Source organism: Genypterus blacodes, unplaced genomic scaffold, assembly GCF_046128005.1.
Source record: "Genypterus blacodes isolate CSIRO-AG114 ecotype Tasmania unplaced genomic scaffold, CSIRO-AGI_Gbla_v1 ptg000156l_1, whole genome shotgun sequence".
Classification (NCBI taxonomy): domain Eukaryota; kingdom Metazoa; phylum Chordata; class Actinopteri; order Ophidiiformes; family Ophidiidae; genus Genypterus; species Genypterus blacodes.
This window is the reverse complement of record NW_027466957.1, coordinates 3,705,380-3,732,427: the sequence shown is the minus strand read 5'-3', so window position 1 is coordinate 3,732,427 and position 27,048 is coordinate 3,705,380. Positions and strand designations below refer to the sequence as shown.

Genomic DNA, 27,048 nt, shown 5'->3' with positions numbered 1-27,048 from the left:
ATACAACACGAGAGGGTTATGTTACAAGCAAGCTGTTTGTAACCGTTTGTGCCTTTACGTTTATATGTGATACAACTTCATTAACAACAATGCATTGCGAAGGACAGCTATCCTACCAGTGCGCATGCCTGTGCTGGTTGTTGTCAGCGGTGGTTATGGAGATAAAATGGGACGACTGACTGATAACATAACAGTGATGTTCGTGGTAAGATATCTTCGAAATAAACACAATAAAGCACAAATCTGCTTTGATATTTGCATTAATGACATTAGTGAAACACTAAAAGTCACTTATAAGGACAGTTAGTAGGTACCTTATACTGCCTGTATAGGACTAGCTAGTTGGTTGACCGAGCAGACAGTTAGCTCATAAACAGCCAATCATAACGTAAGGTGATGTTCAGTTTATTTAATGTATAAACGTCAGTCATTAATGTGGCCATTTATGTTACTTGTTTTACAGAGATCTAGAAACATCAAGATAAAAACCCAAAATAAATTCCCAACTTCATTCTTGAATTCAGTATCCAAAACAAGTCATAACAACAGTAAAATAACAACTTAGATGAATTTAAGAAAGACATTAACGACTATGTGTAGTTAATAGCCCTTGCAGGGGTCATGGCAGAGCAAACCAAACATATTGTTGTACTATTGGTGACAAATGTTATCAGATAAACAAATTAAAATGCCAAAAAATACCTGTCTGTGTTCGACACAGCATTGACCATACTCAAATGTTTTGTTTTTTGTTTGTATTCAGTGTCCATCAGAGAGATGCCCAGGAAGATAGGTTTTGTTGTGGTCAGCTCTTCTGGTCATGAGGACAACTTCAGTGCCAAGGAGCTCTTGGTCCATGCACCGACTGTCAATGGCTGGAGATCCCCCAGGTACAAAGACACAGCTCCTTCTCTGAGGACATAGGGCTCAGTTCAATGTTGACAATATATCACATCAATAAATACATACACACATTTTTTTTCTCCATTTTAGAGCCATGAGCTCTGTGATTAGAGCTACACATAACACTGAAACAAAGTATGCGCCTCCCATTCACTTCATCTCTAAATCTCATCCATGACTGACATCCAGAGTGTGTACTTACAGACAGTACTGCCCAAAGTACAAGCAAACTGAGCAACTGCTTAACCACAAATCAAATCAAATCATCATTTCAATCATTTATTTTCATATCTCAATATCACATACAAGGTCTCAAAGGCCCACAGCAGCAGATAGAACCTGAGCAGTCCAGTTGTCTCTAGGAAGATGAGAAAAACTCCCCAAAAACCTTAATGAGTGAGGAAAAGGAAGAAACCTGGAAAGAGGCAATTCAAAGAGAGAATTACTTTCCTTAAATGGCAAGATGTGCAATACAGGAATACAGCAACATTTGAATGGAGAGCGGGAGAGAGAGAGATATTTATTCTATTTGGTTTTGTTTCCCCAATCAAATGTATCTTTGCTTCCCACTCAGGCATTGCCTCTACCCTCAGCATATCACCCTACAGCTGGTGGAGAGAAGTCGGGTAAGGAAGCTGCAGCTGCTGGCCCACCAGTATCTGATCCCATCCAAGGTGGAATTCCATATAGGAGACACCCTCCCTGATACCGGCACCCAAGGGTTCTCTGGGCAACTCCACAGACTGGGGTGAGACTGCAAATTCGGCTGGGCTCAGTTTAGATTTTTTTGAGCCACTTCTAAACGTACGTGGTTTGGAAAATAAATAATCTGAGAAGTTCCCAGAGTCATTAGGTGTTTCAGGTCTTTCGACTCCAGACACCGTCTTCCAGGCCACCCAACCAAGAGTTATCAGTTCCTGGCCAGTGTTCAAATAGCCTTTACCCACAAATCACCCCGCTTCATCCACAGCCATTGTGAGGCCTTTGCACAGTCTCTGATGTCTCCCTGATGGCCCTCTTCCTGTGTGCACCAGTGATACCCAAGAGGCTGCAGTCTTTGCTCAATGACGGAGCTTTGAAGCCTGTGAAGCCCACCTTCATGGGCACAAACTGTGTACACCACTTCTATTTATACAACTCCTCCACCGAGTCTTAGAAATGTTAACTCCAGTACGACCGCCTGGATTCAGGACCCAGGTGCCACCTTCATCTGTTAGTTATGTGCTGTTCCAAAGAGCTCTGCCACGACAAAGTCCAAAGCAAAGACACCATAATTGCCTGAATAATTAAGTAGCTAAACTGAGTGAAGAGACAATGTCTTAAGCAAACACATTTTCATGTCATTGCCTTAATATGCTTTCACAGATTTATGGATTTTACTCTTCACTTGCACTGCAGGTATGTCCCTTTGTCTGACAACGAGAAAATGGGCCTCAAAGCTCGGGAGCTGAAGTCCATCCATGTAGATGCTATTGGAACATACCTGAGATTAACCTTCCACAAAAACCACGTCAACCAATACAACCACCACAATCAGGTAGTCTGTTAGATGGCAGCCACATGCTTTGCCTTGTCTTCTACTGAGTTCACACTGTGAGCAGCTACTGTACATGTTCTTATGTTTGTGGGTTCCATTTAAAAATTTGATTGCATTTGTGAAGTAGTTAGTTTTTTCTGCTTTAGCATTGATTTCCTAGGGTGCATTGATGAAAAATAAATAGTGTTCACTTAAACAGAATTTACCCCCGACAACAACTGTGGATATGGTTGTGTCTCAAAATATTTGCCTTGGACATTTTAACAACAGCATTTCAAACAGAAGTTACAGAATACTGAGTTGATTATCAATTGATCAAATCTGTAAACGCAATTTTCTACTTTCAATGCTTAATTATTATTTTTATTATAATTGGTCTAAATGAAAATTGTTACATAAGCAGGGGAAACCAGGAAGTGCAGAAATTGGCTGTTGACAACCAATGACTGATATGTGTGTGATTGTTTTTACTGGCGTCAACCTAAGCAGCTCTTATTTTCAAACAAACAAGCTGCTTATATAAGTTTTGCTTCTTAATGTTTTGATTGATTGATCTGACAATGGTCAATGGTGGAGTGGGATTTAAAAACAAACTTATAATGCAGTAGTAGAGCATCACATGAGTCGATTTAGGCTCGGTCTGTAATTTGTGCAGAGAGAAAATTCCACATTCATCTTTCCCTCTTCTGTTTTTCATTCACCTCACTCGCATTGTGTTTATTGTTTCAGGTTGCTTTGGTTGCCATTAATGTTCTGGGAGATTCTGTGGATGGCACTGCTCTGAACACAATTGTAAGTGAGAATTCTTGAATGTTTGACTGTCTCTAGACTCTAAATCTTCAGTTGTGTTTCACCTTGTGTTGAATTAACTGCACACTGCACACCAGTAGGTGACACCGTTTCCCTGTCATCGGACAGTAAAACTGAGTTTACTGATGTTTAACTATCCATCGACTGGCATCCAACCCTCAATGACTGTTTTGATCTTTGAATAGGGTCTAATAGGAAGCAGGTCTAGAAACACAAAAGGTCCAAAGAGCATTCAGCAGACAGTAGGAGAGTCACATGAAATCAGGTTACTTACATTTAAGAGATATGTGTTAGGTCAACTGAATTCACATGCTAAGATTCTGAATGGAAATGAATCAGTATTTGATGCCATTCTAAGGATTCCAGTTAAATGTGGGGTGCTTCTTACTTTTTAATGTTATCATGTGTAGGTTGTATAACAATACTATTACCACAGGAACCTGCACAAGCACAGGATGATTTAATTTAATGTAACTGCCATGGGACAATTTGAAATTTATGATGTTCAGTTTTTTCAGAGAGGTGTTGAAATTCATAGAAATAATAGTAATGTAGATAATAAGTAAAGGTGGTGTTACTACAGCTTTGGCTTCATTAAGGTTATATACTGCAATGCTGTTGTATTGAATGTAATTATCTAGTGTACTGTTGTTGTTCCTGTTGTTGTCTTCAAGGTGTTTAGTATATGCACGTGTCTACCTCAGCGGTGTTTGTGTGTGTGTGTGTATATGTGTGAGGAATGCCGTAATGAGACACAAAGGGAGGGCAGTATGTAATCACACAGGAGGCCTTTAGTTAGCCAGCGTAATCAGATAGCCTGCAGACGGACAGCCCCTGGAAGAGAGAGACCACCTTAAAACACACACAGAGACACAGTGACATGCAAAGACACGGACACACACTCACAGATTCCAGTGAACAGGCTGTGCATTGTTGCTCCGCTAATCCAACTCAAAGTACCTCCTAGCAGAGCAGTGATCCCGCCTGGAGGGTTGGCAAGATCTAGTTCTCCTATATCTGTTGTATGGGTGTAGGTTCTGAGTGCTGTGAAGGGATACTGTTCAGCTTGGAAAGGCAAGGGGTCTGATAAGGTAAAGCTATGGATGCAGGGGGAAATCCTGTGCAATTTGTGACATTTCATTGGTGAAACGGTTATATGACCACATTACACACAACACACAAAGGTGCACACATACATGCTGCGACCTAGTTGGTTAAGTTCAATCACTTATTTCTGCAAAAAAACATAAAATGTAGTCAGGTAGGGAAGGGAACTCTCACCTGCCTCTCATCCCTGTAGTGTTAACGGGTCATTGATCCGCTCTTGCATCTGGATCTGCACCAAATTCACCTGCTCATTCCCCATTTCCATCTGTTTTTGCCTAAATCAGTGTAGGCAATATATTCCTCCTATCAAACAAACCAACATTGTTATAGTGTTATAGTTATTCTTACATCCACATGTAATCGACCAATATGTTTGTCAAACTGAGATAATAGCGGTAATAACAACACGTTTTTTGAGAGGTTTATATTGTGGATGCAAGATGTCCCCATATGACTTCAGCCAGGTGGTGCCGATGAAGAGCTAGATCAAAATATTTGTGTGTGTGTGTGTGTAGAGAGACACAGAGAGATAAAACAAAAGCACAAATATCAGTATGTACTTATTATGGGTCTGTATCATGGTTAGCAGTAGATTAAAGATACGGTAGGGCTGTAGATGTGGAGGGATCGAGTCTAGGTTTGAAGGATTAGAAGTAAAGTAGAAGGTCCTCATTAGCCCAGTAATACAAGTATATATATGCATGTGTTTGTGATTTGTCCATCTGTTTACCCCCAGCCAAGCAGAGAGCAGCTGATCGAACATTACCTCAACAGTACCCAGCTGGAAGTCGCCTTGGACACGACCTACATGGGGTGAGGCAAGGCCATTGAACCCTGGTTGCTTTGTCTTGTGACAAAAACATGGACACAAAGCCATTTAGTCTGGAAGCTAACCAATAAGCAACTCAAGGTCACTTGCAATTGAAGACAATGCAGGTGGCAGCCGAAGGACCCCGTGCAAAGTGGAAAACACATTTCGAAATAGTTGCTTTTTTATTAATCCACAAGGGACATTTCACCTCAGGGTTTCACTCCCAGGGCTGGTCATTGTTTTTCTCCTCAGATCTGGAATTGCACAATAACTAACCTGGTTTAAGTGATAAGTGTTCACTGACATTTTCTAAAATGTATCTAACAGCATCAGTCTAAATCAATTTGAAGACTACATTGGATTTTTTGTCTTTCTACATTTGAAGTAAAAACATTCACTCAAACTCAGACTCATCCGGATATAGTGTAATATAACTTGATACAATAGATGAAATGTTTTGATGTTTTACTTTACGGAACCCTCAATTGCTCCCCCCTCTGCGAAGGGTGGTAATGTAATGTAATGTAAGTCGCTTTGGATAAAAGCGTCTGCCAAATGCTCGTAATGTAATGTAATGTAATGTAATGTACTTGTTCCCATTGTAAATCACATTAATTTTGCTGTTTCTCACTCCTACATCTCCACTGCCATCACCCACCAGCAAATGCGAGTTCTTCTCCCCCTTGGATGACCTGGCTTTTGACATGTACCAGGACCCTGAGGTCGCCTTCATCATCCGTCTGCTGGACCATAAGAAACAGGATCTGGTCAACCAGGAGAAGTACAAGCAGGCCAGGAACCTGAAGCAGGCCATTGCTGACCTGCAGAAGGTACTGTAGCTGCTTAGTGACTATATGACATGGTACATGTGCTGTACATCATATTTGCTGTTAAGTCAATTGATTCATATATCAGTGATCAAATCTTGTGAACAGCTTGGTAAGTTATCCGTGAAGGTTCTCCGTCATCCAACTGGACTTGCTGGTAGAGGCTTGAAGACATTTCACCTCTCATCCGAAGAAGCCTAAGATTGACTTTTCCTTTGATATTCTAACAGAATTTTATTTCAAGACTGCAAACATTTTGAATTATCTACATATAAGTCCTCAGGTTTGAGTTTTGTGTGGTGCAAGAGGTTTGTTAAGCAAAACAGGTGTAATATTCAAATGTGAAACAAGACTGTGTGCTAATACAGTGCTAATATTCAAATTATGCTGATTATGAATTCATTTCTTGTACATGATTATTCTGTAGTTTCATTATTAACTAACTCTCAATCTGTCCATTTGCAATTACATACCTGAAGCTTCCATTCTCCCAATATTTTTCTATTCACATTTATTATCAACCTTAATGAAGGCCCATGATCATTGTGTTGGTTGCAACGTACACACGCTGATCCTGTGCACTTAAATCCAATGAGCCTGGGTTACAGCAGTCATGGGTGAAGGCCGATCTTGGAAGACTTTGTGGTAGGGAAATAATTTAAAGTAATAAAAAAGAAACTCTGCATAGTTTAATTGACCAATTGGTGTGGCAGAGTGTGCAGATTCTCTTTTTTACTTGATATTGATGCTACCAGCATCTCACTGGAAACCCACAGTGTGCGTTATCTTCTCTTTGCTTAGGGAACTCATATTATAACTAATGTCGATCATTAACTCGATGTAAGAAGCAGGAGCCCTTTATAATGGTGCTATACAGTGTGGACTATATGCTGATGTTTGGGCACTTCTCTGCCTTCTTCAGAGCCTTTGAAGAAGCGGACCTACTGATAATGTTTCTTGCAAACCTAAATTTTTCGAAGGTTTGCATTTTATTGTGTTTAACTTCACGAGGGCTTGTAATTATAGTTGACATTGTTCAGATTCCTGTTACCCACCTCATTTGTAGGCAGCGTTACCATGTCAACCCTGAATTCTTAATAAGCTCAACAGCTGCAGTAATGGCCCTCTGTCGACCCTCTCCCATTTCGCCCAACCACAAGTCTACCTGTAACCAGATAACATTCACAAAGTAGCACTTTGTTATTAAAGGAAATTAGCATCTTGAACACACAGGAATAGTGAATTTCTGACACTTTACTCAGCAATGGAGGAAGCTGTGGGAAACAGAATGTGCAACATGCTGGAGAGCTTTAGTTGAAGCTTTCACATCGGCTACCATGTGTGTTGCCCCGTGTTGTTTTGAATCACGAGGCACTGCAGTTGAGACTGTTGCTTAGCACCAATTTAACAATTCTACAAGCTAATTGGAATTTCCACACAACAAATAACACATTACCAGAAGATGTAAGGTTTGTTTTCAGTTTGTAAATATTCTGATTTGTTGCATCATGGCTACATTTTCCATCCCAAAATACAAGAACCTGATTTACAAGACTAGAGCAACTCAAACTGTACTGAAGATCAACATCAAAACTCTACTTATAAAATGTTAACATGTGAAGGCAGAAGCTGAACTATCTCCCCAAACACAAATTTAATCAATGACTAGCATTTTGGTGTGTAGAAGAAAAGGCCCATTTCAGCCTATACACCTATAGGAACGCCTGAAACTACCTGGAATAACCGACACAAGGGACTCAAGGGATTCAGCATGTTATTGCAACGTTGTGTTCATCGCTCATATTCCTCGGCTCTCTCTCAGGTGGGTGAGCGATTAGCTCGATATGAAGTGGAGAAGTGTTGCGCCATAGAGAAGGAAGACTATGACCTGGCTCAGAAGAAGAAGGATCAGATTCAGGAGTACAGGATGAGTGTCTACCAGCAGCTGGAGGCCCACAACCTGCTGGACATGAAAACGGTGAGTTAGCTACTACTAGTGAAGCTTGTGGAGGGTCACGGTGTCATGGCTGTTTTGTTATCCAAGAAAGATATTACATTATTGTCCAGATAGTGTTAAACATCAGACATTAATTAATATATAGGAGGGGGCTGGTAAATTAGTGCAGATCTAATTGTATTGTATATTTATGAATCCTTGTTCTGCCTGTTCTCTTGCTTTGACAGATCACAAAGGCAACAGAATCATCCGTGGCGCAGGAGCCTACTTCCCTCTTGCCTTCTCCCACGCATCACACAGACAATATGAAGCCCCACAATTCTTCAGAGACCTTGATAAAAAAGAAGAAAGCCAAAATTCCGCAGAACCAACTGTCCGAGCCAGTCAGTGTTGCCCCAAAAACCAGCAACCAACCAGTTACCGCCCTCACCCCTCCGGCTGTACCTAAGATAGACGTGAGTAACACTTTTATCATACAAATCACCGAAGCAATGAATGCAAGTGTTTGCCCAATATAAATATGCTCATTTCTCATAGTTTATGAGGAGGGCCCCAATGTTGAGACCCTTAAAGGAACAAACTTTTGAATTAAAGTTTCTACAGTAGAAGGGCTTTCACTCAGAATATGTGGGAAGAGTTGAATCTAAATCAAGGTCTTTTATCAGGGTCAATGAGGAAGTATGTTATATAGCACCTTATTCTGAAGCCAGAGTAGATCAGAAGCAGAAATGATAGTCCAGTTGTTGGGAAAACTTCAGTCCAGTACAATTACGCACTCTCGGCTCCTCACTCTGTTGTGCTCACACGCTCTGGCCACACCCACTGCTGTGGAAAATGTTGAATAACAGATGTTGGCATACTTCTGTAATTGTAATTGCTAAACTATCTTTACATAATGTCATAACAGTGTACGTTCAATGTTTATGGTGCCTTTTGAGGCCACCTAGTGGAACATTTTAATATGACCAAATACATTTTGTTTGCTTCGATCTCCGCTCAACAATAATATGTCAAACTGTCTGGCGCTATGGAACACGACAAATACCTAATTTTGACAAATTATTTTCCACAATACAGTTCACTTGACACTTATATTGCAAAGGGTATGATTATGTTCTCTTGTTTATAAACCCGAAAGAGAGTTTTAGTACAGTGCTGTGTAAGCTGTTACCTGTAGCTCATCTCACCTGTTTGTGCAAATTCCTTTGTTGTTATTAATATAATCCATACCATTGTAGTACCTTGGGAATTCAAGTCTTTAATGCCTTTGTTGTGTTGAAATATGGAGTGCATAGGGTGATTGTGACCAGCAGGGGGTTGTATGCTTTACTCACCACCTTGTGAGACCGGCCCTTCTACAGTTTAGGGTTTCACTATTTAATTAAAAGCGTGCAACAGTTGGCTGACTCAAGCAGCTGCCAACCTGGCCTGAAGGTTGGGCTTTGAGCCTCCTACAAGGCAGCTGGGTGCTACTTGATGCAAGAGCACAAGAGACGGTGCTGGTTACATAGATTGTGGGGTTTTATGGAAAGGGTTAAATGTTCCTTGTCAAGTGATGACCCAATTCAGTGAAAGAAAGCAAAAAGAACAAGAGCGGAACTGATAAATACTTTTATTTGACATAAATTAAGATTTTTCTCTAGTTTTATTACACCTGCCCTACACAATAATGGACGAGTGTATTCCAATCAATGGCATTTGTTTGTTTTTCTGTCTGTAACAGCCAATACATCACTATCTTTGTCAGTATGTTTACGTGCATTGAAAACTATGATTACACTTCAATCAAGGCAATAAATTGGCTTTTTCAAATGTCACGTATACACCTTAATGCAATTGAAATAGAGGATTTTGGAAGTGAGATACCTCGAAAATGTTTATTCAGACATCTAAACATCTTCACATCACATTTCCTCAATACGCGGACTTGCCTAATACTGCGACTTTGCAACATGTCGCACCTATATAGCTGGAGAATGGCAAACTTCTGTTGATTCCATGCCTGAAAATGACTTCATGTATTTTGCCTTTTTTAAAGGACAAATACTCAGAGGTAACTTTTTTAGCAGATTGGGATCAAACCTATTAGGAGTTAGGTTGATTGCGGTTGGGGTTATGCAGCAGATCTTGCACGTCTTATTGTACCAATGTTGTTGTTTTGTTCTGTAAGGTTACCTGTGTGCTGTATGATGAGAGGCCACTGCCAGCTCTTCACAGGAAAGACCCGCCGGTGAAGGCCACCCCAAGCCCAGCTGAGGACTCCTCCCCCCAACCAGACATTCAAAGGACTTCAGAGAGCCCCAGGCAGACTGAAGAGCCAGAGCCACTGACGGACACGGCCCAGAGAGAGGCTAGTCTTCCCATAGAGGTCTATGGAGAAGGCCTGGTAAGATATGACAAAAGGATAACTTCACATTAATGACTTTTGTATTTGCAGAATCACTTAATACATAATTCAACCTGTCCATTGCCTGTGGGTTATTCTTAAGTTTAGAACAGTTAAATTACCTTGGGCCTCATTCATCAACTGTGCTTACGAACAAATGTGATCTTTGGTTCACAAGTGGTTAAGTGCTCACGTAAATAACACAAACAAATCTGTGTTGGGAATGATTCAAGATATATATATTGTGAAATAACAAGCAATGTTATAAGAGATAGTAGACAACATTTTGGTTACAAAGAAAATGGAGGCCATTGTTGAATTGGATGCACACATTATTAACCGTTACTAATTGTTTTTCTTTAAGCAAGGTTATTCAGTATTCTTCAAGCTAGACAAAGAGGCCTCAGAGAAATCCCTCATGACTTAAGAAATCATAAAAGACCACAGAAGTTAACACTACTTCGTCCTGGAGTTCTAAACTACATTTCTCGATGGTTAAGATCACTTAAGACAAATGAGGAACAAGCAAGGGAACAAATAATAACGCAAGTGGAACAAAATCATAAAAACATAAAACACGGATGACCAACCAGAATAATAGTAACAAGAAAAGAGCAGGAACTAGGAAAAAACAACTTACGAGAAAACCAGAGAAACATGAAACAAAGGGACGAGAACCAAGCTGACAAGAATGACCAGAGTCGTGTAGAGCATGGGTTAAAAAACAGGACGGGACGGCATTCAACACATATAAAAACATCCCCCCCTGTTTTAATCTGTGTTTCATTATGCTTATCGACAATTAACTGGAACGACCACTTTGGCAGGGTAAAATCAAGTTGTCATGAATCAGATGGACTTTTCTTGTACTGTTCATATATTCCTCAAGTATGCAGAGATGTAAGAAAACATTGGCCCATTGTGTCTGCCTGGGCTGTGCCACGCTTCGCTGAGCCTAGGTCAGAATTCAAAGGCCCCCTCAGTTTTTCATCCATCATCTCTAGAGCTAGCTGCTTCATCTGAAGATACCTGTTACCAAAATCTTTCCACACCAATACAGATTAAGGACATCAAGTCTGTCTTAAACAGTTACGTTTGAGTTCTCAGAGTCATCAGCTGTGCAGATGTTTGCATATTACAGTATGATGAGTCAAACCCCCGGCTTCTCTTGCTCTGTTCCTTTTCCAGGTGGCTCGGGTGTATTCCAAATCCTGGTCCTTCAGAGAGGAAGCTCTCCTGGTGCTTTACAACAAGCTGCTGGATGTGTCACCTACCACCCCAAAGGAAGAGCTGAGGAATATGATAAGAGCTGCAGTCTTTCTGGTTAAGAAGGCTCTTTCAGATCAAGTATTTTCTGTGAGTCATTTTCTCAAAAAAACGTTTGCTTTGACAATATGACATGAGAATAACTATATTGTAATGCCTTAAAGAGACCAGTAACTAAAACCCTTGAAGGTGCCCTCCATATGGCAACTGTTTAATGACAATTAAGCCACAATCTTTGCTTTATTGTGCTTTCTGGATTCAAGTTACCAACAGTCCGGTAAAACACACACACATGCACACACTAATGCACTAGTAACGCGCACCTCTCTCACACACAAATGAGAAACCTCCCGCATATACATATGTGTGCTATCCAACTTGTTTGAATGCGCTGTGATTGCAGTGTGTGTGCGTGGTAATATCTGTCTGTATGTACTAGTACTAGTGTGCGTGAGGGGTCATTTTGTCACGAAGAAGCGGGGCTTGGGAAATACCGATGCTGAAGCTCCATACAACAGAAATTAGCGGGCAGGGCTGTGGATGTCAGAAGCTCATGTCTCTACTCCTGTTCCTTCCTAATCCCATTTAAAATATTTTTATAATTTAATACCTCATATATTTACTTTATAAAGCATGGAGACTTTGGGCCTGTACTACGTGTGCGCTTTCACTCGTGTGTTTACGTAGTATGTGTTGCACTTTTACCAGTTTGTGTGTGCAAATTCACAAGGTTTCTCATTTTGGTGTGTGAGAGGGGCGTTTATAGGTGTGTCTATGTGGTTTCGCCAGTGAATGTAACATGGATTTTGTCCCAAAAGTTGCTTCATATAATATGCATGCTCATGCTCATGCACACACACACACACACACACACACACACACACACACACACACACACACACACACACACACACACTCACACACACTCTTTACAGTGTTTTCCCTGTCCCATATGCAACCCCAGCTCTCTCCCCAGATCTTGCTTCCTTAAACAAACAATTATGACAAGGATGGCCTTGTAACGTCTCTGGAAGCTTGTATGCTAATGAAAAAAGTAGTCCTGCACTAATTCCACTGATTTATTTTTTCTACCATATTGATTTACACAATGTTTTATTAGATTAGATTGTTGTTGACTAGTGGTCTAGTGTGCATTACATTACATTACATTACATTTGCTGCATGTTCCCTAACCCAGTCTATCTATGATTTTATTAACAAGAAACATCCACTGACATCAGCAATAAACAGGTAATTAGGTTGACCCATTCAAAACAAGTTAATAGTATCTTCGTCAACACTGTCTAAAGTCATACATTGATTTTCAGATTTCCGTTTTCTTTAATCTTTCTTTATGTAGCAAGCCTGACTCTCAGCTACCGATTGCCACTCTCCATCTGCACACACTTGCCAACTCAAAGCAAACATTGCCAGATCTAACCTCTCTGCTAATTGGCATCACCCTGATGCGGTCTTTTTTTGGAGGGAATGTCCATTCTTCAACTAAACCTCTCCCTGCTCTCTCCTCAGGTGTTCCAGGCATCTTTGAATCTGCTGCGGCTGCTGCTAACGAAGGTGATCCCAGGTCTGAGGCTAGGCCGGGTTCAGGTCGCCTACTGCTTGGAACAGACTTTCCGTGAGCTGTTGGCAAGGACCGGAGACTCACCCAGCCGCCTCAGAGATAAAGCTACTGTCTTCATACAGGTATTGTTCTTATATCCCTAGATTTGTTGATAGATCCTGTTGCGTCTTACATGACAAGAGGCATTTGAAATACATATTTCCACCAACTGTTTACACCTTCCATCATACACCATTGGTATACAGGTATTGGTATGTCTATACAGGAATGGTCTTATTGGTTGTGTTTAACAGCAACGTCTTCATTTGTTCCATAATATATCCCATTTGTTCAACAAATAAGCCAGCACATTTTTCTCCAGAACAATCTCGGTTGTGCTTAACATGAATATACAAAATTGAAAGCTGACCCGTTTCAAAACTAATAATTCGTTCAGCGTAGCAAACAACCAGGGGGAAAGTGCCAAATCAACCCATTAGTCTGCGTTCCCTTTAATATAATAAATGTTTATGAACACACAATTTTAATAAATCAATCTGATTGAAATGCAGGTTGTTTCAAACTATTTTACACTATGTTTCACAGGAAATGATGAGTTTGTCTTCATGGTATAACATCCTAAGGATAAACTCTACTAATTTTTGGTATTTTAGTATCTGTGTTATCCAAAGAACTACAATTCCTTATTCCTCCAACTCGTCAAATAGAGATCTTTTGTATTTGAGGTTGCAGATCTTGTTTTTGCATCGAGGCAGTGGGTTTCAAAATAAGTCTAAATCGTCTTACATAACGCAAAGAAGCAAAGGAAGATACATTCATTGTATTGTGTGTGTATATGTATAGGGGAGGCAGTGGCTCAGTGGGTAGAGCTTCCACTTGGGAACCGGAGGGTTGCCGGTTTGAGCCCCTGCCGAGGCGCCCCTGAGCAAGGCACCGAACCCTCAATTGCTCCCCCCTCTGCGAAGGGTGGTAATGTAATGTAAGTCGCTTTGGATAAAAGCGTCTGCCAAATGATCGTAGTGTAATGTAATGTAATGTATTCATTGTCCAATGCTATCCACTTCATTCAAAGGTCAGAGTGAGTTGTAAGTTTTATCTTTATATATCGTAATAGTGTGATAGGGCAAACGAGAGGATCCAAACGCAACAAGTCACGGGCAGAGTTAGATTAAAAGGCAGCATGTCTGAATATTTCAATTTAACAAATAAAGGTACAGACAGGGAGTAAAATAGATGAGTCACAGTCCAGATTAAAATGGCAGCAGCAGGCTGAGAATAACAAAAGTACCAAAAGGACAGGCTAAGTTCAAAACAAAACAGAAAACACAAAAACAAGCCAGGCTGGCTGAGTCAAGCATGGCTGGAAGGTATGAGGACAAAGCAACATAACAATCTGACAGAGGCTAAAGCGGATTGAGCAGGTATATACATGTGGTGATAAATGAGGGGATGGAAAATAGATGAAGGAGTCAAATGGCAGGGAACACAGGAAGGGCACGGGAGGCGAGTGTGTGTCTGTGGAGTCTGCATGTTCTCACAGTCTGCATGGGTTTCTGCTGGTTTCATACCATAGTCAAAAAACGTTTGGTGAAATGGATTGCATGAGTTTGTCTGTCTCTATGTGTTAGCCCTGTTTTATGATCCTGTGGATGGATGGATGGAAATGGCTTTACCAGACCACACTTCCATCGCAAACAGTTTTTTTTTTACTTGTAGATCAGATGAAATTGTGGAACATTACAGGGCGTAAACCAATGTGCAATGTGACAAATGAGGGGAAATTATATTTACAGGTCTGGGGAAGTACAGCACAATTCGTAAAACATCTAAATGTCAAGGGTTATAAAAATTATTATTTAAGTCATAAATTAATCAAAAGTTGAAGGGTTAGAGTATGTATTTTAGAGTCACACTCAATTACACTCTGGAAACCTTTTTTCCAACGTTTTATTAGCATCCTTTACACGTTGGTCACTTTCTCTGATTTTGCTGCTTTATTAGTTTTATTTATTTATTGGATACATTAAATCAGGACCTAATGACTGTGTGCTGCTTAGTTCCTTGGACCCTGCAACTGCAACACAGCTCCTGGTGTATGGTCGTTACAGCAGTGGGAGGTGCATTTCTGCAACTGTGTGTTTTGCTGGCTGAGAGTGGAAAATGTTTCTGGCTGGTGGATTGAGTGGTGTATGTATGACTGTCAACAGAACATGCAGAACATGTGTAATGTGTTGCTAGCTGTCTGTCCTCATGCATGGTTCTGGCGGTGTTGAAAGGAGTCAGAAAAGGAGGATTTCTTCAAGGGCTACAGTAGCAGCTGCTCCACTGAGTTCATGTTGGGTTATAGTTGTGCTAACTGTTGCCATTAGACTGCCCTCTTAGATCAGTGCCCAACCCTTTAGGACCTATTACGGCTCTGTTGGAGCAATGACGGCTGTTGAGTCTTTGTGTGTCAAAGCCATTACATTACATTTTACTTTTGCTTGTATTTGAACTTTCTTCCTCTATCATCATTCACAGGCTTTCTCAAAGGAGAAATAAAGTCAAGTAATTTCAGTTATTTTAAGTGGTTTCAAAAAATTGTCGTTGCTTGTTTCCAACATGCATTCCATTCACCTGATGAACCATCTTTCCTCTTCCTTTAACACTACACTTGTTCACTGTCATGACTTGTCTCTGTACCAGATGTCTGTGTTGAATTTACAAGTTAGCATGTATGGACATCACACAGATTTAGTTTGTCTATGTGCTGCTGCAGGTATATTACTGTTGTGTTTATTCAATTCAAATCAATTCAAATTTGTTTAAATCATGCCAAAGCACAACAAACGTTATCTCATTATATCTCTCCTGTTTAGGAAATAGCTGTATTGAAGGAGGTGCGGGTCCTGCAGGTAATCCCTACTGAGCTGGTCAAGCCCTTCAAACCCACCGTTCCCCGTCGACTGGCTCAGAGTCATGTTGAACTGTTGGAGAAGTTGCTTGCTGAACTGGGTACAGAGGACTGTGGCTTCACTCTGGACAATGTCATGATGGTAAAACATGATATTTCTCTTTGTGTTGATGTTTTAGTGATAGTGACTGTTGGAGGATGGACTGATACCAAAGGGCTGATGTGAATTTGAATTGATCAACACCACATAGTTTGTCAATAGGAATCTCCAGAACAACATTTATTTTATTTTTTAGTTATATAAGTTAACTTGGTCCATATCTTTGAGTCACTAACTAAAAACAATTTTAGAAGCTTTTCCATTTTCACAACAATATCCTCAGGAATCATTGAAAACATTCAATTCTATGGGGTTTTCACAAATTCGGAAGATGAATATTGGCTGCATCAGCTCTTCAAATTTCCTTCAACACCAAGTTACAAAATGTAGCCCCAGGTCTTTCCATTAAAAATGAAACTTTAATCAACTTCTATCAGTTTTTGGCAAAATGGCAATTCTCTCTGTTTTGTCCCTCTGTTTACTTCCCAAGATCTTATCACATCACACTCTAACATTAATGATAACACTGTATTATTTCATTTTTTAGGTAGGCATCAATCTAGCTGATTTCCATCACATTTGAATTTGTTATAAAGTCTGAGTTCACCAAAACAGGCTCTCACTATTCACCCAAAGGAGTCAATGCTGTCACCATTGGCTCTCCTTCCCCACCGGTTCTGGCTTCCAACAGTGACGTAGTATCTATGTGCAAGCTATCCCACTGTTGACACGGCACAGGCAAGCCAATGAGCCGCCCGTTCCTCCCTCTCTACTTTACGAGCGAACCCTCCACCCATCCCTCTATTCAACCCCACTCTTGACTCTGCATGGCCTTTATGGGTGAGGGCAAATTGTTAGGTTTGTCCTCTGAGTTTCCCCGCCTTCTAAAGCCAAAGTCACACAGGTGGCCATGGGTGGCCTGTGTTTGCATGTTTGTGCATGCTTGCTCAGTGCCGGTTCCCCTTTGTGTTGGCAGCTTCTCGTGTTTGCTTGGGAAACATTTCCAGTCTGAATTGAGTTGTGTCAGGAGACCCTCTCTTGTCTCTAATACTTGGTGTCAGTTTAAACTTTGTGAAAATCATGCTGAAACTAAATTTGACTTTAATTAAAGAATGGTTTTGGCTTGGTTAACTGTAATCAATACCTAGTTAACTGGCTGACACCTCCATCACCTCCCAGTACACCCACAACTGTACCTTTCCTTTTGTGGATGTTTGATAACTTGATAACAGAGGTGGAGTAGTCTTATCTGTTGTGCGATTACATGGAATGCAAGCAAAACAGTACATTCCCCCTTTAATTGAAACAAGTAAAAGTATTTCAGTTAAATATAGGCGTAACTTCCTAAATTCATGTGCAAATCTCCCATTGGTATCTATCTTCATAATCTTGTTGGTTCATGTGGCCAGTTCTTTTGACAACTCCAAAGTGTTCCCTTAGCGATGGGTATGAACATTTTTCCTTTCCCCCCTCAGTTACCTGGGTGATTTGCTGAGCGGCGGGAGCCAGAGTGAAAAAGGGGGTGATTGAATTTCTTGTAATTAAAAAGAGAAGTGGCCAGCAGAGACAACAGAGAATAATGACAGCCTGAGCCTCAGTCTGTTGAACAAGGGATGGGAGCCATTTGTACACAGTTTACCTCAGGATGTCACGGCTCTCTTTGGACAGCCATTGTTTCCTCAAATCTTTTCACAGAGATTATGTAGGATTATTGTCTCACATCATACTGTGTACAGCTCTTCAACAATGCCATCTCCATTACAAGAGTGTTTACAGATTAAACTCTGAATGTTTTGAGCGACTTCCGTCTGTTTAAGTGCGCTATATCCGTAAGTAATCTGTATATTCTGACAGATCTAAAATGGTATAAGCTGAACTGTGCAATATGTTTACAACAATACGCAGAATGCCTTTGAGGAGATGTATTTTCTCCCCAATAAAGATATGTATTCAGTTCATTATTGCCCAGTGGTATGTGTTTAAATTAATGGAAAACCTTTCCTCTATCAGTTCTGTACAGCAGCATTGGAGCACAACTCACCTGCTGTTAAAGAACCGACAGTGCGCATCATTTTATCCATGTACCAGCAGTACAGAAGTGCTGTCCTCCGCTACCTCCCACCCAGTGACAGTAATGAATGCAGTTTCCTCTACAAAACCCTCTTTGATCTCTTTGCTGAAATCGATGGAAAGCAGGAGGAGAATCAGGTAAGAAGTAGTTTTCTTCGCTGCACACGAATATCCTAATAATGTCTGCTATTTTCTGCCTCTCCCCAGAAGCTATGTCTACGATTCAAATCTCCTATTCTCATTGTAATGCAATTTAAGGATGATGGATGAGTTTTGTAGATTTTCTTTTAAAGGTTTTAGATTCATCAGTAAGGAGCAGCTGCTTTGGTTGACGGTTGCACATTGGCAGATGGGAGTCATGTCTCGTATTGTTCTCACATCAATAAGTTCAGCTTTCTCCTAATTGACTAGTTTTGACCGATAACAAAAAAGAGGAGGCAGGTTATCAGGTGACATAGGCAGCTGATTGGCTTTGTTGCTTCAATTGTCAAAGCCCGCATTGTCACTGTCTACTCACCTGGTCAAAGAGAATACACAAAAAGCCTATCAATATGTTTAGCTATTGTTGCTCTGTCATAAATAAGAGGAAATCATTTATGTAAAAACTCTGGGAAATAATGAGATTAATGCAGTCAGATCTTTTATTTTAGTTTTTTCCACAACGAATTTGAACACGAACCAAATGCAGCCAGCAGAAGTCGGACCTTGTTCCAAAGTTGGCACGGCGTGTTACTGAGTCACCTGTGTTGAAGCCGAATCCCTCGCTAGCACTTTCAGAGACCAGGCTTTCCCATTATGTAATGGCTATGTGCAGCCACAACAACTGCCAAATGTCTGGTCATGCGGTCATCTGGTTGGGCTGTTGAAAAGAAAACCACACACGTCACCACAACTCCAGTGCTTGTTTAAGTTTAAGAAATGCTTCTTAGATACAAGCAAGAAACCAAACTTGGCATGGTGAGCAACAATTGGGTGATGTGCTGTGAGGGTGAGAGGTAATAACAAAAATTAAGGAGTGTTAGGAGAAAGTGGTCTGCCCTGAGATCACATTAGGTGGAGTTGTGATCAACAGCTAAATTACATCACTACTCATAACGATATCATTATGCCCACATAGACCTCCTGGGACGCTGCACAAACTAGATTCTTTCATATACATTATTAGTTCCAATACTTCATATGTACGCAGTGATTCGCAGAGGAGCCCCAGAAATTGAAGTCAATATGTTACTGTGCAAGTTATTTCAAGCTCATCTTGTGTGGTTACATCTGAACTATGCATCATCTATGTTTCCTTTTTCTTGTAAAGGAGGATGGCGATGACGGCACCAAAGGACAAACACACAAGAAAGAAGCTCCAAAGGTTGAGAAAGAGATGGACAGCAAAGCAGGTATGTTTTTTTGTGTTCATATATGAAGATAAAATAACCTCTCAAGGAAAGAACACCTTTGCTAGAGAGGTGGATACTGTGTGCCACCAACACTGCTATATTTCTTAACAGCACTAACAGATGGCTTATGACTTAAGGAAAGTGTGTCAACAGTGATGGTGAAGCCAACAGTGATCTTTATAATGAGAAGTTCTACCAATGGTGGTGGAGATGTTTGAACAAAATTAACATCTGCCTGAAATATTTTAATTCAGTTGATGAAGCAAGTTTCATTCTAACCTATGTACTACCAGGCATCACCCATTGTTATTATTGGCTTAGAATGTACAGACCATTGTTAAAAAGTGTTTGCAACCAAATCTGGCATAAATGTGTTGTCTTGAAGTGTGGGTTGTTTGTTCCACTTTGTACATGCTTTGATAACACATGAAAAGTATTGGCTGGCAAAGTTTGGCTGGCAAAGTTTGGTTTTTGTGACAAGTAACAATATGTTCTCCTTTTATTTTACAGCAGTCAATAATGTTGCTCAGAACAAGATAACAGATCAAGCAGACATCGAAGCATCAGTTGTGAACTGTCTCGACAAGTAAGCAACAGATCCAAATATGGACCATTAGTCAAATAACAAAAGTTGAAGAAGGTATCTTTTGAAAATGTTTGCAGGACATACATACAAAATGCGTTCCTACTCTATTCAGATGAGATATTCATTTCTTTATTATTTAATGTGATATTTTGATGTAGCTTCATCCATTAGTCAAGAAATGATGGTTAATTATGGTCCGACCTGATTGGATTTACACTATTCGTCTTGTATATGTTTTAGTCTGTGTATATTCTGTGGGAAAAAGGACGAGTCATTCACAGAAGATGGACTGGACCTTCACTACTGGAAGCAATGTCCTATGCTACGACGTTGTGGCGAATGTAAACAGGTACATTGCCTCTTTAGTACTCTTGACTTCCATAGAGTGCTCTGCGGTGTGACTAAGAGGAGGATCAAATTGAACATAGGAATATGTTAGCTTGCTCATTTGGATGTAAAATATCATTGAAACATTTGTTTGTCTTTATTTATCCAAAGAAATAAGAACAGCTTTGCTATGGAGAAGTCGGAGTTGGGCTTGTAGTTGTTGAGGGATGAAACATCTATTGACATGAATACATTGATCTTCTGGTCATAAGCTGTCCCCTTGTCTAATTCCTGCCTCAGTAATGAGCCGTGAACAACCAACAGTATTTAATGCTCTGCTTTGTGTTAACAGGTAGTGGAGATAGCAAGTCTCACAGAACATTTACTGGGTGAATGTGAAAGCAAATCCAAATTCAGTCATTGCTCACGCTGCTCAGAGGCCGTCGTCACTGAAGAAATGCCTCGGCACATCCAGGGACCTGCCTGCAATGGTAAGTCTTTAGTCTTCAGTCTTTGTGCCATTTCAAAAGCTGTGATGGTGGTGTGAGGAATGAGAACTCATTGAGCCTCAGATTGAATGATTCACCATGTGTGACATTACACTGTGAAAGCCTTATCGATTGCTAATCACCAAATGATGCACAACCAGTTTAAGATTCCACAAGAGCACAATCAAATTGGGTGTTATATGCTCATTACATTACATTACATTACGGTCATTTAGCAGACGCTTTTATCCAAAGCTCACGCCGGGAATCAGACATTGACTTTGTTTATAAGCAAACATTAAAAAAATTCATATTCAATGATGACGGATGTCTGCTCTGTCCGCCACTTTAACTATCTCAAGCTTTTGTGAAGTAAAACAGACCTCTTACCAGTTCTATAGCAGCAATTATCTGAGGGGTCAAGTGCATTTTCCTGTGGGAAGCTTGTTTTACCAAATGTACACACTCACTTGAATAACAACTTAAAGAAAATGGTTGATTTGCTCAGTTTTAATTGTACTAATGTTGTTGGGCTGACCAACTGGATGCACTAAACAACTAGCTAATGGAAAGCTTAGGTCTCAATCCCCAACCATATGTTTGTATGAATAATTCAAGGAGTCCGTCTTGCAATACCAGAAACAAGTTTCTCTTAGTTTGTTTTTCATTTGTAAGTAGTAAACAGACCACTAGATGATAATTAAACATTGGATTTAACTAAGCGTTTCTATTTCATATTAGCTTTAAATCTATTCTCTTTCAGTTTTGTTTATCATTGTCTGTGTTTGTTGGAACTTTGCTGATATTGTTGAACAAGGAGCTTAAAGGTGTCATGTTGCTGCTGCCTGTTTCAGCCCCCGTCTTAGGTAAAGGATCCAACCACTGTCCTCTGTGTCACTGCAACTTCCTGCCTGGGGAGGAGGTGAGAATCTCTACCCACATTAAATCATAGAGATGCAGCAACATTGCATTTATAATCTCCTTCCCTATGGCTAAAGTGATATTACTCTGATAATACTAATATTATGTTTTACTGCAGATTTCCTTTTGAGTTTGTTGCCTAGTTACACACAAAATGCCCTTTATACATGGAGCTGCTTCCTAGATTTACATATGGCCGTTCACAGACTTTGGGTCAAAACATGTTGCCCCATGATCAGAGAGCTAACAGAGTGTGTAATATCAGGCCTGGGGAGCAAACAGGTGTGAAGGTAACTGCTATTGTTGACATTTAACGTCTTCAAAAGTAGAGAAGCTTTTTTTTTTGGTCTAATGGCCTGTTTCATTTGTCTAAACGAAGATAAGAATGTTCTCCCGGTTCCTTTTAAGTTTAAAGGGAAGAAAAGATTGGCTGTGGACTCAACAATGCTTTGCCTATATTCCAGGTTTGATTTAGTTGCTGAACTTTCACCAAAATGATCACTATCACATATCAGCAATTTGATATTAGTATAACGTGTATATTTTCTATTACATAATATAAACTCAAAGGAAACTAGTTTAATCCCACTTTACATAAACAATGCTCATATTTCAGTTGAAATTACAAAGTGAATGAGCCGAGTCAGTACACTTCAGAAATATGGATCTTATTGCTTCTCATTTCTTACAAATCCGTAGCATCTACTAATCCCTCTTCATAGAGAAGGTCAAAATGGATTTGTGATGTACACGACCCTTTGCCTTACTGAGGAGTGTATCAAGAGTGTCACCTTTCACTTTTTCCCCCTGTCTTGGTTTCTGTCATTGTGAGGTCTAATCAAGTCAAGCAGCTCGTCTTTCAACAAACTCCCACCACAAGAATCATTGTGTGAAGTGCTTGGTCCTGTCTGGCCCGGTTAGGAACAGCACTTTGGAAATGAAACTTATGAAAGAAAAGAAAACAACAAGCAGGAGTGATAAGTGATAAACTTTAAACTGTGAGAGATCGGCATGTAGGTGTAGATGTAAGACATCACGAGAAGAACTCAAGCATCAACTTCAGCAAACACAAAAGTTATCATTTTAACAGAATATTGAGTTGACATAATCCTAATCTCTATTTACTCTCTGTTCTCCATCACCTCTGCGTCCGTACCTTGTCTCCTGCCATCAGTGTCCTGGTCCATCAGCACTTTTATAAGGGCCGTCTATTTTTCCCAACTGGGGCGAAACGTAGATGCTTACTGTTCAAATCAGTGAATTTTTCCTATCAGAGAGATTTTGGCAAGACTAGAGGCAGGTGTATGTTTTAAAGGGAGGGACAGGAGATAGTGAAAACTGATCCGGGCAACATCCGAGGCCTGAAGTGGACACAGCTCTTTCTAATAATCTGCATGTGCCCCAAGAAATGTGGTTAAGCGTCCCACTTAAATCACCAAATCTGGTTTGTTGGAAGAAATGAGTGATCAGCTAAATCAGCCAGGGATCCAAATGTACAGTGACACTTACTGGTGCAGCCTTAGGTGTAATTACATAATATACTAATTTGAAAAACACTGTCAGGAACTTCTCACAGAGATCCTCAGCCTTGTCTCTGTCACCTCACACACACCTCGTAACTTCAGTGAAGGAAAACTCAGATAGAACGTCACACTCTCCAAACCAGAGCTCTGAGCATAGATGCAATGAAAGACTGCAGTGTTATTGGGAGGGAGGGCAGCCATTTGGGTACTGACTGGGCCTACAGTCACCCAAGATTCTACTGAACGAGAAAGGAACTTGGAGAGGAACGGGCTCACTGTGCTACTTTGTCCCCGTTCCAGGCCTGGAAGGCTCACCTCATGGGCAGGCAGGGCTGTAAACAAAACTCGCGGAGGATTGCGGTGTCCCAGAGAACCCAGCCAGCACAAGGTAAAGCATTCATACACACTCTACTTACTCCTACTTCCCTAACACTAAATTGGAGAGCTATAGAAAGCACCCATGCAAGTTGGTAAAAGTTGCCGTTTTTCCACTATGGCTTCCTGCCTCATAGCACAAAATGGTAGACATAAATATAGTGACAGGTTTTATTTGGAGCCCAAGTTTTTATGTTGTGTGTGTTTATGGTTCCATTTTAGGTGTGTTTGAAATGACGGTGCTAGCTGTCATAACAGAGTAGGAAACTTGAATAACATCTGTACAGCTGTTTGTTTGAACTTGGAAACATCCACACTTCAGTTGTCTTTGATAGTCGTCTCATTATTGCAGTCTTGTTGATATTATGACTTCATATGACATTACATTGTGAAATTAATACTTTTTTGAAGGCTACTCATCTATGACTTCTCCTACTTATTGGAGTAGGAATATAAGATTTCTTCCACGGCTTCCATGGACATGAAAAGAGGATTGCAACAAGACAGCAGGCACTATATGTGATCACTCCGAGGAGAGAACCTGCCACTCACTGTAGATTTGTCTTTTTTGCTCAAAAAGGTAGATTATATTCCTTAGAGATAAATGAGTTTGAAGCAGTTTGTCTCAACCCTTGAGGCTTAGCAGTCAACGAGATGATACATTTTGTTGCGGTGCCTTTTGTTTTGAGTGAGCCTTTGAGAACTTGATAGCAAAAATATACTCTGATGTAAGACTCTGATTTGATTTCTCAGAACATACCTGAGAACATTCTGAGACTTGTTTGTAGAAATTCTGAATTTCCCTTTGCTTTTTAGGTGTCCATTTGATAAGCATGAGCCATTTCAACTGTGGAACTTTAAAGAATGACATCTCTACTTAGAGCCTACATGTGGTGTCTGTTTATTTCCACAACACTTTCCCTGCAGGCTGCGTTGTGCTTTCTTTAGTCAGAAATATTACATACAATGGATCCATGGCCCTCCCCTGTGCATACCTGTTTATAGTCAGTTGCTATAAGGTGAAGCATTCCTTTTTGTGTGTCTTTGTCTGTGTGTCTGCAGGCAGTGCTGCCGGTGAAGCGAAGCCAAAGCAGACCTGGTCAACAGGGGCCAGAGTCAGGCCCGGGGTCAGAGGCTCCCGTATCCCATCCTTGGCACCCATGATCAGCAGACAGACACCAGGGAAGCAATGATGCTGCCTCAGTGCACCTTCACTTCACTACCACACGTAGAATACACAGATATCCAATAGGTTTTAGAGTTTTATGCTTAAGACTATTAGTTTTTTTGTATTAACACCACCAATATTCTGTGATTCTGTGAATACACCTGACCTATCATCTGAAATCACCAGTTGGAACAAAGACAGCATCACTATTGCCAGTAAGACGGAGTATGTAGATCCATTCTATTATTTTAATTGAATTGCATCTTCAGTAACAGGAAGTCCTCTTCAAATAGCAAATGATACACAGCTGCAGACGAGGTTTGTACAAACAGCAGTTACTGATTCTCTTTCCAAAGCTGGAATGCGGGAACCTTAGAGATTTTGCCCACCTTGTCCATTTCTTAGCCTTTGGCATTGCAGCTGACTGGACTGCTAAACATGACATGATCTTACAGCATTTCTTAGTTTTTGAGTTCTAAATTATCAAACCGTTTCCTCCCACTGTCAGTGGCAGTAATCACCATATACTACTAAGCAATCAATATACTACAAAGCTCTGCATTCGACTTTTATATGCCAGAAATATAAAATGATAAATCCATGAAATAGTTTCTTTGGACAGAGTGGGTGAAACAGCACTTAGGCAATGGGAAGGGTTCCAGTAAACGTCTTCATATAAGAAACACTAAATTATATTCATGCTTGCTTGCATGGAGTCTGAGCCAAAATGTCTTTTGAGAATTAATTCAAGTTAAGAGCTTCATCTGGACTCTCAGTGACTATCGATTCATTCTGCAGTAAAACTCTAATCAGACTGCGTATATCCATCATATCAGAGGTGAGTGACCCTGAATAATATATAGGAAGAAAACATCTGAATTTATAGCAGTAATGAAAGGGAGAAGAGTGTAATTGAGTGTCAGATGAAGACACTGCTCACCATGGCAACATTCCAACAGCAAATGATTTTGTGGATGTACAAAAACAGCTGCTGAAGAAAAATCCCCCCCAGCACCTTAAGTGCAGCTTAACAGCTTCATGCTTTGTCACCTCTGTTCATTTTCTCCTTTCAGTTTCCACAGGCGTGAATGCTGCAGTCTCACCAAGCATTACAGTAGTATTTTGGGATTATATTAAGATATTGATATTCTTTTTAAACACAACGCAGTATGGACTCTTTAATGCCTACTGACAATCTACAATCTTCACTGTTTTAAGCCCCAGTGAGAGTTTAATCCAGGCTTTGAAAATGGTGATGAATACATTTTATATAATATAATATGTTGAGCATCAAGTCAATGTGATGTCATCAGAGTATCACCCTGGCCAAATCCAGCATATTACATTTCAGGCACTTTAATCACATCAAAACAAACTAACCATTGCGTTGAGTTAAACAGTGACAGTAACTCTCAGTATGTTTGTGTATAACAAGAACGTCTCTACTTCTAACGTACCACACAGTGTTACAGTGAACAGGACTTCAACACATCTGTGGCTCCTTCACAGCCAACACACGATCCACACGTCTGAACAGAAACACCCTGAGTCTGTCCAGTCCTTACTTTCAAACGTGATTTAATATTTGCAGTTTTAGAACATGGCCCTTCATCTTTATGTCATAGAGCTAACTGTAGTATTAGTGGAAAAATAATCAACATCATTATACAGTGAACAATACAGAAAGGAAGGGATGCTGCATTCTACACCTCTGTCCCACACCTCGTATTCGTCCACAATGACTTTAAAAGGCATCAGTTTGCTTCTGCACTGATTCAACAGCAGCAAGTATTTTTCAATAGTTAAGGCTCAAATGTATATTTTTGTCTGTACATGTGTATGTATTTCTTCCAATAAAGCTAAATGAAGCTGATAGTGTTGAATTGACCTGTAGTAACCATCTGTAGCTGCCCTCTATTTAGCAACTGGGGGGGGAAGTCAAGCACTATACAAATACACATTTACTGGAATTCTGCTGAATATAGTAGCCTCTTGTAGTTGTAGAACTTAATTTTGAGTC

The 27,048-nt window shown here is 40.3% G+C and overlaps 1 protein-coding gene across 1 annotated transcript; it reads left to right on the top strand.

Annotated features, from left to right (window-relative positions):
• Positions 1-126: 126 nt before the first annotated feature.
• Positions 127-27,015, top strand: cep104 (centrosomal protein 104). Its single transcript, XM_076167085.1, has 21 exons — positions 127-205; positions 764-890; positions 1,478-1,651; positions 2,302-2,440; positions 3,170-3,232; positions 5,094-5,170; positions 5,830-5,998; positions 7,818-7,973; positions 8,180-8,407; positions 10,123-10,338; positions 11,527-11,694; positions 13,135-13,308; positions 16,045-16,221; positions 18,190-18,387; positions 19,559-19,640; positions 20,151-20,226; positions 20,467-20,575; positions 20,906-21,044; positions 21,896-21,963; positions 23,786-23,873; positions 24,923-27,015. The coding sequence occupies exons 2-21, from the start codon at positions 778-780 to the stop codon at positions 25,051-25,053; spliced, it is 2,745 nt and encodes a 914-aa protein (XP_076023200.1). The 5' UTR covers positions 127-205; positions 764-777; the 3' UTR covers positions 25,054-27,015.
• The last annotated feature ends 33 nt before the right edge of the window (positions 27,016-27,048 follow it).

Bases quoted from the DNA above. Each gene is read 5' to 3' on its own strand.
- cep104 (XM_076167085.1), top strand. From the start codon at position 778: ATGCCCAGGAAGATAGGTTTTGTTGTGGTCAGCTCTTCTGGTCATGAG. The intron at 2,441-3,169 runs GTAGTCTGTTAG...TTATTGTTTCAG, and splicing joins AATACAACCACCACAATCAG to GTTGCTTTGGTTGCCATTAA. The intron at 5,171-5,829 runs GTGAGGCAAGGC...ATCACCCACCAG, and splicing joins TTGGACACGACCTACATGGG to CAAATGCGAGTTCTTCTCCC.